At 59.2% G+C, this 16464-nt stretch overlaps 1 protein-coding gene across 5 annotated transcripts; it reads right to left on the reverse strand.

The window, feature by feature from the left end:
• Positions 1 to 1225: 1225 nt before the first annotated feature.
• Positions 1226 to 14643, reverse strand: SH2D5 (SH2 domain containing 5). Of its 5 annotated transcripts, none has more exons than XM_025370056.1 (11): positions 13841 to 13900; positions 12598 to 12661; positions 9761 to 9889; positions 9327 to 9407; positions 8805 to 8879; positions 7729 to 7875; positions 5892 to 6143; positions 5578 to 5746; positions 5137 to 5245; positions 4259 to 4418; positions 1226 to 3503 (listed from the first exon to the last, which is right to left on the reverse strand). In XM_025370056.1, the coding sequence occupies exons 3-11, from the start codon at positions 9845 to 9847 to the stop codon at positions 3300 to 3302; spliced, it is 1284 nt and encodes a 427-aa protein (XP_025225841.1). In that variant the 5' UTR covers positions 9848 to 9889; positions 12598 to 12661; positions 13841 to 13900; the 3' UTR covers positions 1226 to 3299. The 5 variants fall into 5 exon arrangements, with proteins under 5 accessions (XP_025225841.1, XP_025225830.1, XP_025225851.1 ...); XM_025370045.1 differs by having other exon boundaries at positions 12574 to 12661; XM_025370066.1 differs by lacking the exons at positions 12598 to 12661; positions 13841 to 13900 and adding an exon at positions 14018 to 14643.
• Positions 14644 to 16464: the final 1821 nt, after the last annotated feature.

The following is a 16464-nucleotide window of genomic DNA, read 5'->3' on the forward strand; positions in this document are numbered from 1 at the left end:
TTAGAAGCCAAGTCTTTTGGGCCGGGCGCGGTGGCTCACGTCTGTAATCCCAGCGCTTTTGGAGGCCAAGGCGGGTGGATCACCTGACATCAGGAGTTCGAGACCAGCCTGGCTAACATGGTGAAACCCCCATCTCTGGTGGTGGGCACCTGTAATCCCAGCTACTCAGGAAGCTAAGGCGGGAGAATCACTTGAACACGGGGGGCAGAGATTGCAGTTGCAGTGAGTTGAGATTGCACCATTGCACTCCAGCCTGGGCAAAAAGAGCAAAATTCCATCTCAAAAAAAAACAAAACAAAAACAAAACCAAATCTTTTGGATGGAAGGCTGCCTGGCCCATCCCTCCTGGCTCAGTGCAAGTTCCCCAGCCAGAAGAGCACCTCTGTCACACCTCTGGGCTCTTCCTTGCACTGCAACACTGAGTGTCAGCTCCATGTCAGGCACCGTGACAGATACTGGGGAGACAGCCCTCCTGGCCCATGATCTAGCTGGAGAGACAGACACAGGAAACAAAATCCCACAAACAAAATCCCTTAAATGAAAATGTAATTAAAAACTGAATAATCAGTTCCATGCAACATATTTTTTTTGAGACAGGGTCTTGCCCTATCACCCAGGCTGGAGTGCAATCATAGCTCACTGCTGCCTCAACCTCACGGTCCCAAGAGATCCTCCTACCTCAGCCTCCCGAGTGGCTAAGTTTTGTTACCCAGGTTGGTCTCCAATTTCTGGGCTCAAACAATCCTCTCACCTCGGCCTCCCAAAGTGCTGGGATTACAGGCACGAACCACTGCACCCAGCCCATGGAACATATAAAAAAGGAACCTCACTCAGCCCAGGGCATAGGGCAGGCATCTTGAGGTTGACTGGAGCTGAAATATGATGGCTGCGTGGTTAACAAGGTGAAGGGAAGGGAGGAGGTGGAGGATGCCGGTCTGGGCTGTGCGGAGGTCCTGTGGCACACTGCAGAAGCAGAAAGCAAGCCCGGGTTGCCAGTGCAGAAGGACTTGAGTCTTTTTCCTATAGACACATCCACTGAAAGTTACAGCAGAAGAGGAACGTAATTTGATTGAGTCTCCCTGAGCAATTCCTTCTGAGCCCTTGAGGACAGGACCTCTGGTTCACCATTCAGCACCAGCTGAAGGTATGTTTGGCAAAAACGAAATAGGGAAACTGGACAAAAACCTCACCTTTCGAAGGAAAGAAAAGTCTGTAGCAGATAATCTGAAGCAACACATTTTATTTTGTTTCAAATCCATACAGCAAGGAAAGTGGGGCTACTGAGGTGGCGGTGATTGGAACAAAGAGAAAACTGTGGTCTCTGATTAAGACATGGAGTCTGCAAACAGGGGCCAAAAACCTTGCCCTCTTTGTAACATGAGATCAATCAATGCTGGCTGGAGGGATGTTAAAGTGCTTGGTGGAGACCGGTCCCTTCAGTGTGCTAAACATGGCCCTGATAGCTTCTCCACACAGGTAATTCACCAGTAAAACCCATCCCTCACAGAGGAGAGCCTTGGCCCAAGTCTGGACCAATGACCAGGTCTCCTTAACTGCCCATCTCTGGGCTATAATCCGGGGCCCAGGACATCGCTAAACCTCTCTCTCCTTGCCAGGGAAATGTGAGGCTGGGGCCTCCGATAGAGACCAGTGGTTGGTCCAGGAAGGGGATGGCTCCAGCACAGATGGCTGTAAAGCAGAGTCCCAGCTTCCCACTCACACTCAACATAAAGAAGTCCCAAAGGGCAGTTCCTTCTATCTTTTGTGACAGGATAGCTCACTTAACTTGCAAGGAAGTTACAAGGTCCCAAGCCAAGCCCCTGTCCTCACTGGAGGGTTGGAGGTGGAGAACACGAGGCCTGGGCCTCTGGGAGGCTGGCTTCTCACTCCCCAAGTTTGCCTCCCTTCTTTCTGCTCTGGTGGGGCTGTCCACTTCCTTCCAGGAGTCAGAAATCTGTGACTTTCAAGGCACTGAACAGTTCTGTCCCACTCCCAGATGGGGAGAGGGCAGCCCCCAGGCTCATGACGTGGCTTCTGCTTCAATAAGAGAAGTTCATGCAAATGAACTTGTTCTGTAACTGAGTTCGGTAGATTCATGTTTGTCAAGTTTGCTTACAAAGAGGGCTAGCTGGGTTTGTCGGTCCCTGGCAGGACCACTGCCTCACACTAGAGTCGCTTCCCTGGGTCTCCCACGGCCCGCTGAGGCCAAGCGCCCCTGGCAGGGCCCACATCAGGTCCACCTTTCGACGGTTCTGCTGTGACTGACCCCATTCCCAGTGGGGCTGGCCTGGTGAGGCAAGGTGGCCCCTGACAGCCACGGTCAGCGCCATGCTAAGGGGAATGTCAGCATCGGACAGCCTCCCTCCCAAGGCAGCCACCAAACCACATGCGGTCGAGTTGGGGAGGGCCCTGGTCACCCCTCTAAGCCTGCAGCTCACTGCTGGCCCCTCCCTATCAAATGGCTAAAGGAGATGAGCTGAGGGTGGGGGTGCCCTGGTGATTCCTAGGGAGAAGGGGTGAGCTGTGCATCCCTTCAGAGAAAGTGGGAGTCACAGCCCTGAGGTTTTGAGTGGAGACAGCATGGAGATTCTTGGCCCTATCTGCTGGTGTGCATCCCTTTCTGCAACAGGAGTCCACCCGTGCGTGAGCGCTGGGCACAGCTCTCTGTCCCTCCTGCCCTCTCTGCACCTTCCCACCCCTCCTTCGCTCTCAGATACATGTGAGAAACAGCCCTGCTCTGTCAGCCCAGATGGGTTCATCCCCAGCCTCCTGCCCACCAGCTCCACAGAGTCATCTCTGCTCCCACAGACACAGTGGCTCACTCCAAGTCTTTGCCCAGAGTGAAAACTCACTCCTGCCTCCCCAAACCCCTCTCCCTCACTCGTCTCATGAGCTTTCTGGAGACTCCCAGTCAGGGCCCCAAGGCCTGGCCTCCTTAGGAGAGGGCCGCGACGCCGCGGTGAAGAAGCTCCTGTCCCAGGAGTAAAGCGGAAGCCCAGAAGTCCCAAAGCATCCGAAGCCACCCAGCGGGTCATCCAAAGCCACCCAATGGGTTACCCAAAACCTGCAACTCCACCTGCCCTCCTGGAATCTCAGCAGCCCACATGTTCTGCGAGAAGCCACTGGCGATACCCAACCTCAGGGCTCCCCTCCCACGGACAGTGAGGTGATGGAAGACTGCTCCAAGGGCAGGGTGACTGGATGGAACTGGCGACCAGAGGCGTGCAGGAAGGGCAGAGACACTGCCGGGGCCCAGGAGCCGGGATGAGGCGGGGCCTGTGGGACCCGGGCCCTACCTCTTAGCCCAGGCCCTGCAGCTCTGCCTCGGACTTGGCATGGCTGAGGGGCCGGAGAGTCCGGAGCGGCCTGCCCGGGGGCCCACAGTCCTGCTCCTCGTAGGTGGGGTTCAGGCGGCCCATGTCGAGGGGACAGAAGAGGCTGCGTTCAGTAACCGCGTGGTTCTCCACCAGAGCCTCCAGGCTGGGGAACTCTGCCGGCAGGTGCTAGGGGAGGAAGGGGCTTCAGCTCCAGTCCCCTTCCCCAGGGCTCATGCCAGGCACCAGCCACCTCCTCCCACAGGAACCTGCCCATTTTAGAGAGCAGGGGACGAAGCCCAGAGACTTCTCATGTGCTATCGTGGCAAAGCCAAGCACCATTCCCTCTCTCTCTTCCCAGCCTGGGTAGGACTGAGATGTTTAGCTTGGAAGTAAGGGCACACATGTGAAAAACCCCTCCCATCCCTAGAAACTGGGGGGCAGGACAAGACATCACACTGGAGACTCAGAGGTTGTTGAGCTCAGGCAAGCCCCTGCTCTCTCTGAGTCAGTTTCCTCCTCTGCTAATTTGGGCTAGGGTGTGGGAAAGCCAGGATTCCTGTAGAAATGTTACACGTGACTCCAGCTCAAGACTCTTATTAGAGGTACCCTTCGAAGCCCCCTCCGGAGAGAAGGGCCCTCAGTGACCAGGCACCTCCCTTCCCCTCCAAGAGCCTTCAGGTCAGAACAGAGTGGAGCCAGCAGAGGTGGGGCCAAGTGGGCCAGCTGGGGGCGAGGCCAGCAGGGCCAATGAGGAAAGAGCAGGACAATAGAGGCAGGATGGAATTGGACGAGGAGCGACGCCAGGGAGAGCCAATGGGAGACAGGGATGGCGGTGAGGCGCATTCAGGACCTCAGCAGTTAGAAACGGGAGGGCACCAAGGACCAGGGACGGAGCCAATGATGCGGCGGGGCCCAGGCCCCTCTGGCTGCTGCACTCTTACCTCCAGGCAGTAGCGGCCCAGGTGATTCCGGAAGACCTGGTGGGGCACCACGCCGCACTGCGTGTGCACGGACAGACACCACTGGCCGCTGGCACCCGGCTCAGGCCACAGCAGGAAGGCCCCAAGCACGTCTCTCCGCAACAGGGCCAGGGCACAGGACCTAGGGGCACAGAGGGGAGAGGGTAAAGGCTGGACTGCTCTCCTGGGCAATGGTCATGACAACCCCAGCAGCATCGAGGCAGCCTGTGGATTAAATGCCCTTAAACACACAGTGCATTGCCTGGGCTTGGTGGCTTATGCCTGTAATCCCAGCACTTTGGGAGGCCCAGGCAGGAGGATCCCGTGAGCCCAGGAGTTCAAGGCTGCAGTGAGCCATGACCACGCTACTGCACTTCAGCCTGGGTGACGGAATGAGACCCTGTCTCTAAAGTGAAATTTAAAAACAAAACAAAACAAAAAACAGCAAAAACCCAACATGGGGCCTGACTCAGAGTCAGGCTCAACAGAAAGAAGTTTTTAGAAGCTTAGAAGGTTTCTCCAGGGTCTGTAATTGTTGGCAACGTCAAGACTTTCTCAGGAAAGAGGCTTAAAGAGCTGACGCTTAGGGGCCTCGCCCTGTGCAGGCCAAGTGCTGAGGGCTCTACCCGAATTACCTCATTTGACCCTCTCCACAGCCTTAAGATGAAGCTCCTTTCATTAACCCCATTTTACATTAGAGAAAATGGAGGCCCAGGGTGGTGAAGTCCCAGGCCTGAGGTCACCGAGGTTGGCAGCGCTCTGCCCGTGCACAGGAGTGTGTGCCTCAGGGGCCTGGGAAGCCCGTATTTCTCTGCCCACTCCAAGGGACTGGGCATCGGGCCAGGCCAGGCCTTTCCTACCTGGAGATGCCAGCGAAGGCCCAGATGTTCTCCGTCAGGCTGCCCTCGCTCTCCACCAGGCACGAGTGGCCACCAGGACCCCGGGGCCATGCCTCCCATGCGGTAGGAACTGTGGAGACCATCCAGGAGTCAGAAGGAGAGTGGCCAGGCCCTCCCATTCCCTACGGCTGCAGGCCTCATCACCCATCACCTCTCTGCCCTGCTCAGCAGACACATCCGCACACAGGTCTTGCACCCGCCAGTTTTGGTCCATATGCAGCTGTACGCAGTCCCCTGTGCATAGACCCGGATGCAGGCAAACACACACAATGCACAGGCATCACTTGGAGGTGTGGCCACAGCCTTGCAGGAATGGGCACTCACGCCCACCTCTGGCTGGTCCAGAAGCGCACAGGCACGTGTCCCACGTACACACAGGGCAGGCATGTTCCCACTACTCACAGGCCTCCCGAGCCGACAGCTGCAGCTGGGTCTCATAGGTGCAGCCGCGGTAGGCCCCCGAGCGGATCACCTTGCTGCGAATGGCCTTCTTGCGCACCAGCGTGGGCGAGCAGTAGGGATTCCCCAGGCGGGCATGGCGGGCGCGGCCTTCCGACTCTGGCAGCTCCTTCTAGGGCACCAAGAGGGGCCCACAGGCAGGCAGACTCAGGTCCAGCCATGTCAGGCCAAGTGAAGCCCCTGCCCCCGACATGCCCCCCAAACCCATACCCAGTTCCCTTGTCCACTGCCCACTCCTTGGCTGGGGTGCTGCGTACCCCACTGCCCACCAGCCCCTCTGCTGGCAGCCGCCGGAAGGAGACCAATGCATGGACGTTCTGAGAGAGTTGATCACGGCCGAAGGGCTCCCGCACCAGGCCCCCAGGGGGGCCCCCAGAGCTGGACAGTGACTTTAGGGGCACCTCCCCTATGGGTCCTGGGCAGGGCTCTGGCAGTGCCCGCTCCTCAGGGTGCTGCAAGAGGTAAGCCAGCTGGAAAGAGCGGCATAGGAGCAGGTGCAGGATCTGGACCTGGGAGGGAGGGAGAGAGGTGGGCTCAGTTGGAGGAGATCTCCGTCTCCCTGGGCCTCAGCCCACTCACCATGGGTGCATGCAGCCCCTTGGCTTCGGAGGCGCTTCCCATTCTTCCTGGGAAAGCTCCTACTTACCCTTCAAAACCTCACCACCATGCAGGCTCCCCTACCAGCTTCCTTTATTTTTTATTTTTTATTTTTTTTTTGAGATGGAGTCTCGCTCTGTCACCCAGGCTGGAGTGCAGTGGCCGGATCTCAGCTCACTGCAAGCTCCGCCTCCCGGGTTCACGCCATTCTCCTGCCTCAGCCTCCCGAGCAGCTGGGACTACAGGCGTCCGCCACCTCGCCCGGCTAGTTTTTTGTATTTTTTAGTAGAGACGGGGTTTCACCATGTTAACCAGGACGGTCTCGATCTCCTGACCTCGTGATCTGCCCGTCTCGGCCTCCCAAAGTGCTGGGATTACAGGCTTGAGCCACCGCGCCCGGCCTCAGCTTCCTTTATTTATTTAACAAACAGTGAGGACCTTCTGTGGTCCAGGTATCACGCATGGAGCACAGAATGGAAGCATGAGCTCACGCACTCCTGCCCCCAGGCTTACCACCCCAACCCTGCATGCCACATCAGCACCCCCTTCCAGGAAGGGCCAAAAGCCCAGGCCCTGAAGTCAGAACTTGAGTTCCAATCCTGGCTCTGTCACGTAGGAGCGGCTGTGGGACCCTGGGTAGAGCATGGCACCTCTCTGTGCCTCGGTTGCCTCATCCCCACCTCCCTGTGCCCCTTTGAGGAGTCAGTGAAATGGAGCACAGGAAATTCCCAGCACAGGCCCAGTGCTTGTTGGGAGCAGCGCATCCCACCCGCCACACACACCATCCAGACCCAACGTGTCAGACCCGTGAGCATCAGATCAAGGACCATGACTCGGCCACCTGTCACCCTAGTATCCAGCACAGGGCCTGGATAGACAGGATGACAGCAAATGGTTGCTGGCCAGAACCAAACTCAGAGCCTGTCTGCCAAACGCCTCGCTGCTGAGGCTCTGTTGTTCACGACAGTCAGGCTGGCTTTGACTTTCTGATCCACCTGCCCACCCCGACTGCTCTGGGCCAAGCACTGTCTCAAGACCTGGACCCAGACTCTGCTCTCAAAGAACTCAAGTGCCTGTAATTAGGGCAGACGATGGTAGCGTGCAGTTCATGTCGCAGGACCCCAGAGAGAGGGGCCCTCCAGAGGAGTCAAGGCAGGGTTCAGACATGTGGGCTGAGCCCTGAAGAGTGAGTGGAATGTGCCAGGATGAGAAGGGGAGGGGGGTGCCAGACAGAATGGCATGAGCGAAGCCCTAGTGGTGTGACTCTCCATTCTCCAAGCACGTGGCCAGGTTCCCGCCCCTGGGCCCTAGGGAATGCTGAGGCCACTGACTTGCTTTGTGGTGTCCTCAGTGGGAAGAGCCACGGAAAGAGGCGAGGTGTGCATGCCTGGAGGGGGATCAGGCTGCCCTGACAAAGCCCTCAAGGAACCCGCCCTGATGCCCGGCACACAGTCCCTCCGGCCTCCATGGTGGTCCCCTGCCTCGAGCCCCAGATACCTCTCCTGGCTGGCTGCCCACAAAGAGGTGGCAGAAGAGTTTGCTGGCTGGGCTCCGTGGGTTTCGAGCCACGAAGGCAAACTGGCAGTCGGCAGGGCACCAGGTGGAGTAGAGGATGCGCCTCAGGGCATGCGCCATCAGAAGCACCTGGCGAGGCAGCAGCATGAGGCCCCCATCAGACCCACCAGGCAGCCCCACCCCTGCTCGCCAGCCTGCAGGGGTGAAGAAACCCTCCTTCCTTCCATCCCGCCCAGTCTCAAGCCCTCATCCTTCACATGGGCCCTGGGCTCAAGATCGCCACCCCCATGTGATGCTCGGCCTGCCGGGGGCCCAGAGAACGGGAGTGACGGCAGGCACTGGGGTGACACGCCTGGCCCCTGGAGGCAGGTGACTGGGGTGTGAATCCTGGCTCTGCCACTCATTTGTGTGACTCGGGCAGGCAAGGGCAGTCCTCTGAGCGCCTGTGGTGACGTGTCAGGTAGGGAGATAGCAGCACCTCTCGACGGGGCTGTTGCTGGGGGTCAGTGGGACCTCATGTGAGTGGCACAGGACCTGACCCCAGGGCCCCGCAATGCCCAGCTCTGGAGACACCAGGTGTGCCTCAGTGGTAGGTGACTGATGCCCACAGCTGTGAGGTGCAGTCTGGCGCGCAGTTAGTGCCCGCCCCACGCTGGCTCAGCAGGAGGACGAGCCGGCAGCAGGGCAGGGAGGAGCAGTGGCCAGGAGCAGCCCTACCGCACCTGGGTGAAGCTGCCCATGGCCCACCAGCCAGGGCGGGGCAGGGAAGCTGCGAAAGCCTCAGTGGGCTGGATGTTCCTGATGCTCAGGCGGGGAGGGGGCCCCTCAGAGGGATTCTGGAGGCCCAGGGGTGGGAAGCTGTTGCCCGAGCCAGCCCTGGGAGGAGGCGGCCCTTGGTGCAAGTCCACAGGCCCAGAGCAGGTAGGCTGGTGCACCAGGGGGACCCCAGGGGAAGCAAGGGGGCCGAGCTGAGGCCAGGACCTAGGTGGAGAGCGCATCCTGAGGCTGGAGACACCTGTACCCATCCAGTCCTCACCTGCACCCACAGGGGTTCCTACCTCACCCTCCCCGCTGTAGATCTTGAGACCCTGAAGGCTGAATTTCAGGATGACGGCCCGGCGTCGGGGACAGTCCTGGGTGGAAAATAGTAGTGGGGCCAGGCATCACCTCCCAGACCCTGCCTTGGCCTGCCCAGCCTCAGTACCATCCACCAAAGGCTGGTTAGCCCACTCCACCACCCCTGGCACGGGGTGGGGCCCTGGCTGGTGGAACCCCCTGGCGCTGGGGAAGTGTGGATGGCTCCTGGCAGACGACCCCTAGCTACGGCCACCGCTGGCCAGGCTATGACTGTCACCCACATCTCCATCTGTGGCTTCCAGCTGTGGGGCCCAGGTCGCAGTAGCCCAGGGCATAAGGGATGGGGCCTCTGGGGCCTGGGTGTGTGTCCTGACCAGCCCACCACAAACACTGCCTGTGTCCCGCCCCTCTCTAACTGTAGGGAGGGTGGATCTGGTCTCGGGGGTTATCTGGTCTTCAAGGCTGTGACTTTCACTAGGGAAGTGCCCTCCCAGGCCACCCACCTTCAGCGCCCACAGCTGCTGCTGCACCAGCCACACGCTCTCCTGGGTGTCCAGGTCGTCCACAGGGAAGGAGCCCACGTACTGCTCGGTGGTGGGGCGAAGGGAGTAAGTCAGGGAGTCAGGTCCGTGGCTCCTAACCCCATCCTCCAAATTCCCCCCAAACACACATCTGCTCTGCCAGGCAGGCTGTGGACAGACAGAGCTCGATTCTCGGAGCCCAGGCTCTGCTGCTTTCCTGGCAGGTGACCTTGGTCAGGTCACTGAAGCTCTCCAAAGTCCCAGTCCCTCATCAGGACACACACACACTCCCCAGCCCAAGTCAGGGAAGAGAGAGGTAGAAGTAGGTCCTAGACCCATAGCACTTCCCAACCATCAGCACCTGCTACCTGAGGGCCACCCACCAGAGCACACCTGGACAGGGCGTCCCCACCCACCTGGGCAAACTTGGTGATGCACCTGGGCCGGTGAGGGGCCAGCCCACAGTCAGAGGCCCTGCGGCCCCCAGCCCCTGCCTTCTGCATGGCCCCCGGGGTGCCTGGCTTCCAGCTCCACAGGAGGGGAGGCTGCAAAGGGCAGAGGGGGAAGGGCTGCTTTCAAGGCAGGCAAGCCACAGAGTGCCCCCCACAGGCCATTCATTCACTGGCTTCCTAAGCAGCTGCTATGTGTGCAGCAATGCTGGGCAATGCCGTGGGCACTGGGGAGCCAGCCCCGAAGAAAATGATGACATCTCTGACTGCCCTCAAGGAGCTTACATTGTTGCTGGGGGGAAAGACATTGAACTAAATAGTAAGGTAGATCACACGTGAGATGCGGATGGAGCGAGGAGGAGAATGGGAAATGTCAGCTTAGAGGCTAGGCTGATTGTTGCTGGGAAGCCCTCACTGAGGAGGGGAGGTTTGGGTCAAGAGCTGAAGGGTGTGGCGGTACATGCCCAGGGTCACTCACTCATTCACTCAGCAAGCTCTGAGGATTGTGGTGCTCTGGGCTGGGGCCTCCCCCAGGGGGTGGAAGTCAAGGGATAGACCTGTAACCAGCTTTCACAAAGTGCCCGAGGGAAGGGAGGGCCACCTGAGAGGGCGCCATCAAAGAGAAAGGCAGTGACAGCAGCAGAAACAGAGACTGCAAAGACACAAAGGCAGGCAGGCAGCGGGGGCCCGCAGGCCGACCTCAGCAAGACCAGAACAGCAGGCTGGATCCAGTTTGGGATCAGCCTTAGATGCCAGGCTCAGGAATTCAGACCCCACCCTGTGGGCAGTGGGAGCTATAGCAGGTTCTAGGGCAGGAGCTCTAGTTCGTGAAGGTGGCTGGCTATAAGCTGGATGGCCAGAGCTGATGAAGCCAGGGACCTGCTGCAGGTGACCATGCCTCACTCAGCCCAAACGGACCCCAGCCCCTTCCTGAACCCCCCAGTCCCTTGCAGATCATGAAAACCAGAACTCAGCCAGACAGTGCACTGACGCAGACGGGATGTGGGGAAGGAGGACAACTGCCCTGGGGGCTGAGGACCACCCCCTCCAGCTGCGCAGCCCAGCCAGGCTCTGGTCTTTCCTGGGACCCCTCTCCCACATCCAGTCGTGGAAGAGGAGTGGACCCCCCTTAGGCGATTGTCCTCAAGGGCAGGGAGCACACTATTTCCCATGGGAGCCCAGGACACAGCTGGTGCTCAATTAATGTGGAATTAACACATCATAGCCCCATGATTCCAAGAAAGAACAGCTGAATGCCTCTGGCGAGGTCCCCCAGGACTCAGCTCCCTCAGTCTCTGCTGGGACCAATGGGAAAGCCACCTCTGTGTCCCATCCTGGCTGGCTTCTCTCACCAGCCTGCTTGTCATCACTGACTTGGGATCAGAGTCCTGGGTCCAAATCCTGTGTGACTTTGGGCCAGCTGCCTCAACCCTCTGAGCATCCCCTTCCTCATTTGCAAACCTGGGATCATGTGAGAAGTAGATGGGGACAAGAATGGAGGAGCAGGCGCCCAGCCCGACATCAGCCAGGCTTGGATCCAAAGCTCAACAAAGCCTGCTGCTCAGGAGGGAGCTTGGGAGGACAGCGGGGTCTGACCACTTCCGCTTCCCTCCTTGTCCTTGGCCACCCCGACAGGCGCCCACCCAGGGTGGGAGGGCCAGGCTGGGGAGGCCTGCCTGGGGGCTCGGATTCCTGCCACAGAGAGCAGGTATCCAACAGAGCCCTGGGCAGCAAGGACGGGTCTGGGGTGTGCTCTCGCTCAAGGAGGAGGGCTGGGGTGCTTTGGAACTGACTCTGTTAGCACCAAGAGCCCAGGAAGGGACCCTGTTTCTGCCCGCCCATGACCTTTAACCCCAGGCTCAGGCCAGGGTGGAGGTGCCTGCACCGATCCACTTTCAGTGAGCAGCCAGGAGCCAGAAAAAAAACGCTGCACCTGTACCGTCCCCTTGAGTCTTCCTGGCGCCCCCTCCTATCCTGGCTGCCCTCCTGCTTTTCTGGGCTATTGTACCCTGATCATTTTCATGTCATATCCTTTACCTACTATACCTTTCATGTTTAAATAAAGCAAAGTTAGATGTGCAACCCGCACTAAAGCCATGTGACATCATTTCCAGGTAAGGAGGTGGCAGGGCGGGGGGGGCTTCCAGTGAAGCCACCTTTCAACTTCATAGTCACATCCTGGGGCCAGGATAGGCCAGGATGGCAGGCAGTGGGGAGGGACGAGGCAAAGACAACGAAACGCAAAACACGGAGAAAAGGAGAGGGAAGGTACAGAGGATTAGGGGGTGGCCGGGGACAGAGGCAGGAACAGAGAAGGGCGAGAAAGACAAAGCAAAGGAGAGAAAGGAGAGCTGTGGGGAGGAGAGGGAAGGGTACGATTCCCATCCTGTCCTGGCGGACCCAGCCCCTCAGGCACCAAGCGTGAGATGGGGAGGAGCCGCGTGGGCATCTCACACTCACACGCACACACAGCTGTGTCCAGGGCTGCTGTAGCCCCTCCCTCCACACCCAAAGCTGCAGCTTTCGGCGTCCCCAGTGTCCCGGCTGTGGGGATGCGGAGGCCAACCACTGGCCCTCTTAGGGGCCCCACCCCACCCACCATCACCTGATCCTTTCCCCATCTCCCTGGTCCTTAGCCTCCTTGGAAACTGGAAGTTCCTCCCTCCTTCCTAAGCCTGAGGAGCACAGTGCGTTCAGCCCAGGCGTGGAGTTGGGGCGGGGGGCTCCCGGGGGACCAGGGAGGGCACGGGACTCACTCTAAGCCTGGAAACAGACCTTACCCATTCCAGGCACAAAACACCCACTTGTCTCTCTGGGGGCAGATCTGCTTTTCCCAGGCTTTCCACTGCAGTCTGGCTGGGCCGGCACCTTCCGAAGGAGACACACTTGGAATGAGGCTGGGGCTGTCCTCAGGTTTTCCAGGTGGCCCTGCTCAGAGGCAGGAGACTGGATGGGCTGACCTGCCTCGTGGGCCAGGCGCAGAAGCCCTCTGGGGCACTGCACCATAGCTGAGTTGGGGAGACCACCAGCCTGCAGACCCTGGGTCAGCAAAGGGTGGCTCAGAGGAGTGAAGTCACTTGGCCATGGTCACACAGCTTAAGTGGGAGAGCAGGGAAGCAAATCCATGTCTCGTGCTGTTTCCTGAGGCCATGGCGGTGCCTTTCTGCTCGGACTCCCCTCCCACAGATAAGCAGGGTGTCCACTGCTGGAGTTTGGTGGGGGTCCCCGCCAGTCCAGGAGGAGGCGAGGCAAGGAAGCCGCCGGCTAGGGAACTAGGTGCTGCCTTCTGGCCGGAGGGTCTACTCCCACTGCCCCAACAAGCGTCCACCTGTCCTGGGCCACAGGGTCGGGAAACCCAAGGCCACCCAGCCAGGGGTCAAGAACCTGGATTGTGGGGTCTAACGTGGTTGGCTGGCGTGACCTTGGGCAAGTCACTGAAGCTCTCAGCCTCCAGGTCCTCAGCTGTAGGGTGGGAATCCCCCAGCACTACCTGTTGGGGTGCTCGTAGCTCTGGTCCTTCTTGGAATGTTTCCGAGGCTGACTGTGTGTCAGGCCCCGCCGCCAGTGGACGAAGGTCCCCGCCCTCTAGGGGCACCCAGCAGGGGGTGGTGGAGGCGGCATGGGGGTAAAGTAATGAGAAGAGAACAGCGGGGTGAGGAGAAGGCGAGGTGCGTGCGTGTGCTGGGGGTGCTGCTTCACGGCCTCTCGAAACAGGCGACACGGGAGCGGGAAGTGCTGTTCCAGGGGTGGGTGGGCCGAGGCCCCTGGGGGGCGGGCGCGGGGGTGCGAAGCGCTCCAGAGTGGGCCGCCGGTCCCGCTGCGCTACCTCGCTCGGGGCGCTGCGGGGGACGGCCAGGGGCCCCGGCAGGGTCCCCGGACCCAGGAGCGGGCTGGGCTCTGCTCCAGGGCACGGAGGAGGCTTACGGTGGCAGGGAGGGCAGAAGACGACCGAGCGAGTGACGGGCGCCCCTCACTCCCGAGACCCTCCCGCGCCCGCGTCCGCGTACCAAGCCCCCCGCCCCGGCCCGGCTCCCGGCGCTCACTCACCACCTCTCGAGTCAGGTCCCCGCCGCTCCGGCCCGCGACCCCCGCCGTCTTCCGCCGCCGCCGCCCGGCGCTCGGGTGCCCGCCCTCTGCCGCCCCCGCCCCTGTCCCCGCGCCCCCACACGTGGCCGCGGGAACCGACCCCCACATCACCTGGCGGCGGCGAGCCGCCTCACTCACCAATCGGCGCCCGCGGAGCCGCTCCTCTCCGCCGCGCCGCCCAATCAGCGGCCGCGAGGGGCCCTGGCACCGCCCACGCCCGGCGCTGCGCCTGAAAGGGCGGTAGAGGCTGGCCCCGAGCTCCGAAGGCACCTCCTCCCGGGCTGGGGGCGCTGAATCCCCCACGCTTCACTCACGGGTCCCTCCTCCTGGAGAGCCTTTGCCCCTCCCCTCCTGGCTGGCTCCTCCGCGTCTTCCGAGCCGCAGCTACCGCACCGCCTCCTCCGGGAAGCCTTCCATGACCACCACTCACGCTTCACTCTCTGCAGAGTCCTTGTGACTCCCTTGCTCGCCTATCATCCCTCTCCTCTTACTCGAGGACAAGTGACACTGGACCGGAGTGTCTCCGTCCCCATTGTGTAGGACCGAGCCTGGCTCGGTGGAGGCGCTCAGGGAGGGGTGGTTCGGGCCCGGCCTTTGTGAGTGGAGGGTCGTTGCGCATCCTCCTCCTCCTCACTTTCTTCCCGCCCGGACGTTCTCAGCAGGGAACTGACCGATCCTGCCTAGCCCGGGGCCCAGCACCGAGAAGTCTGGGAAGGAACGTTGCTCACCGCACACGGGCCATGGCCCCGTCCTTCGGGCCCTTTAGGTGGGGAATGGGGCGAGCAGCTGCAGCCACGGCACTGGTACCGGGAGCGCTAACGTCCCAGGAGACCGGGCGACGAGCCAAGGCTGCTGTGTATCAAACCTGACATCTGCAGAAACCCCCCCGGAACCTGCCCATGCACCACACCACAGAGAATCAGGACACAGGGGCTCAGGGCCAGTGGGGGCGCAAAGACTGCAGCCCGGGAGCGGGGCACCCTGACAGGCGGGAACAGCGCAGAGGGCCTGAGGGTCCCTGGAGTTCCAGAGGAGGCGGGTTTGCGCCAAGAGGCCATGCTGGCCATTCCTCCTCAGGGGATCTGGGAACCCAGAGGCAGCAATGAGGCGTGGCCCCAAATCTGGGCGCTTCCTCTTACGAACGTGAGGCCTCGGGCAAACGCCTTCATCACTTTCATCTGTGAGCGCCTCGGATGGAAAGGAGCGTTACTAACGCCTGACTCACAGCCACGTGAGCATTCAAACGAGCAAAGTGCGTAGCGCAGTGCCTGATCCACAGGAAGTGAGGCACCCAGTAAATATTAGCTGACATTAGACTTTACTTTTATTCTTGTTTTTCTTTTGTATGTGACAGTACAGCAAGGTGAAGTTTAAGACAGGGTCTGACTCTCTCGCGCAGGCTGGAGTGCAGTGGCGCGATCACGATCACTGCTCACTCCTCCATCTCTCAGGTTCAAGCGATCCTCCTGCCTCAGCCACCGAGCAGCGAACAGCTGGGACTACGGGTGCATGCCACCACGCCCAGCTAATGTTTTTGTTTGTTTTTTAGTAGAGACGAGGTCTCACTATATTGCCCAGGGCTGAAGCAAGGGTTCTCTGACTTCTAAATGTCAAGTGCTCTGGGCAACACTTCACCACAGCCATCTGCCAGCCTCGAGTCCAGTGACAAGAGGGACCAAGATGGTTTACAAGTCGCTCCTATTCTCTGCAAATCCAGCTTATTAAACTCGGAGTTCACAAAGAATAAAGGGTTAATTTCTAGCTTTCTTGAGTGGGGCAGGAGGGAGAAAAACGCATAAATTTTAAATAGAGGACTGGACAATTACTAGCTCCCCAGTCCCCGTTTTGAGAATATTCAGAGAAAGCAACAGGAGGCACAGCTCCGTTAAATACTAACTCTAACAAGTTTTCTGATGCATACAATTCATTCTGATACATGCAATTTTAAAAATAGTGGCAGGAATTTGTTTCAGGTCAAAATGACAAAAGTTTAAATTCAGATGATGAAATAGTCAAAACCAGAGGGAGAATCCCGCTTTCTAAATCTTTCTCAGAAGGAAACAGAGGGTCAATATTTGAGTGGCAGGCACTGTGCTAGATCCCAGGAACACAGAGATTTACAATAAAACATACAAAGTGCTACAAAAACCAGATCTAGAGGCCGGGTGCGGTGGCTCACACCTGTAATCTCAGCATTTGGGAGGCCAAGGCACGTAGATCACCTGAGGTCAGGAGTTGGAGACTAGCCTGGCCAACAAGGTGAAACCCCATCTCTACTAAAAATACAAAAATTAGCTGGGCATGGTGGTGTGCGCCTGTAATCCCAGCTACTTGAGAGGCTGAGGCAGGAGAATTGCTTAAACCCAGGAGGTGGAGGTTGCAGTGAGCTGGGATCGTGTCACTGCACTCCAGCCTGGGCAACAAGAGCAAGACTCCGTCTCAGAAAAAAAAAAAAAAAAGAAAAGAAAAAGAAAATCTAGAAAGATAAGTATGTTGAAAGTCTGTGACATTGACTACTGACTTCTACTACCAAGAAGGGTCTTCTTTTTGTTGGTCTTCAGTCCGACTCAGAAATACAAGGTTTC

The sequence above is a fragment of the Theropithecus gelada genome, chromosome 1 (genome assembly GCF_003255815.1).
Source record: "Theropithecus gelada isolate Dixy chromosome 1, Tgel_1.0, whole genome shotgun sequence".
Taxonomy (NCBI): Eukaryota; Metazoa; Chordata; class Mammalia; order Primates; family Cercopithecidae; genus Theropithecus; species Theropithecus gelada.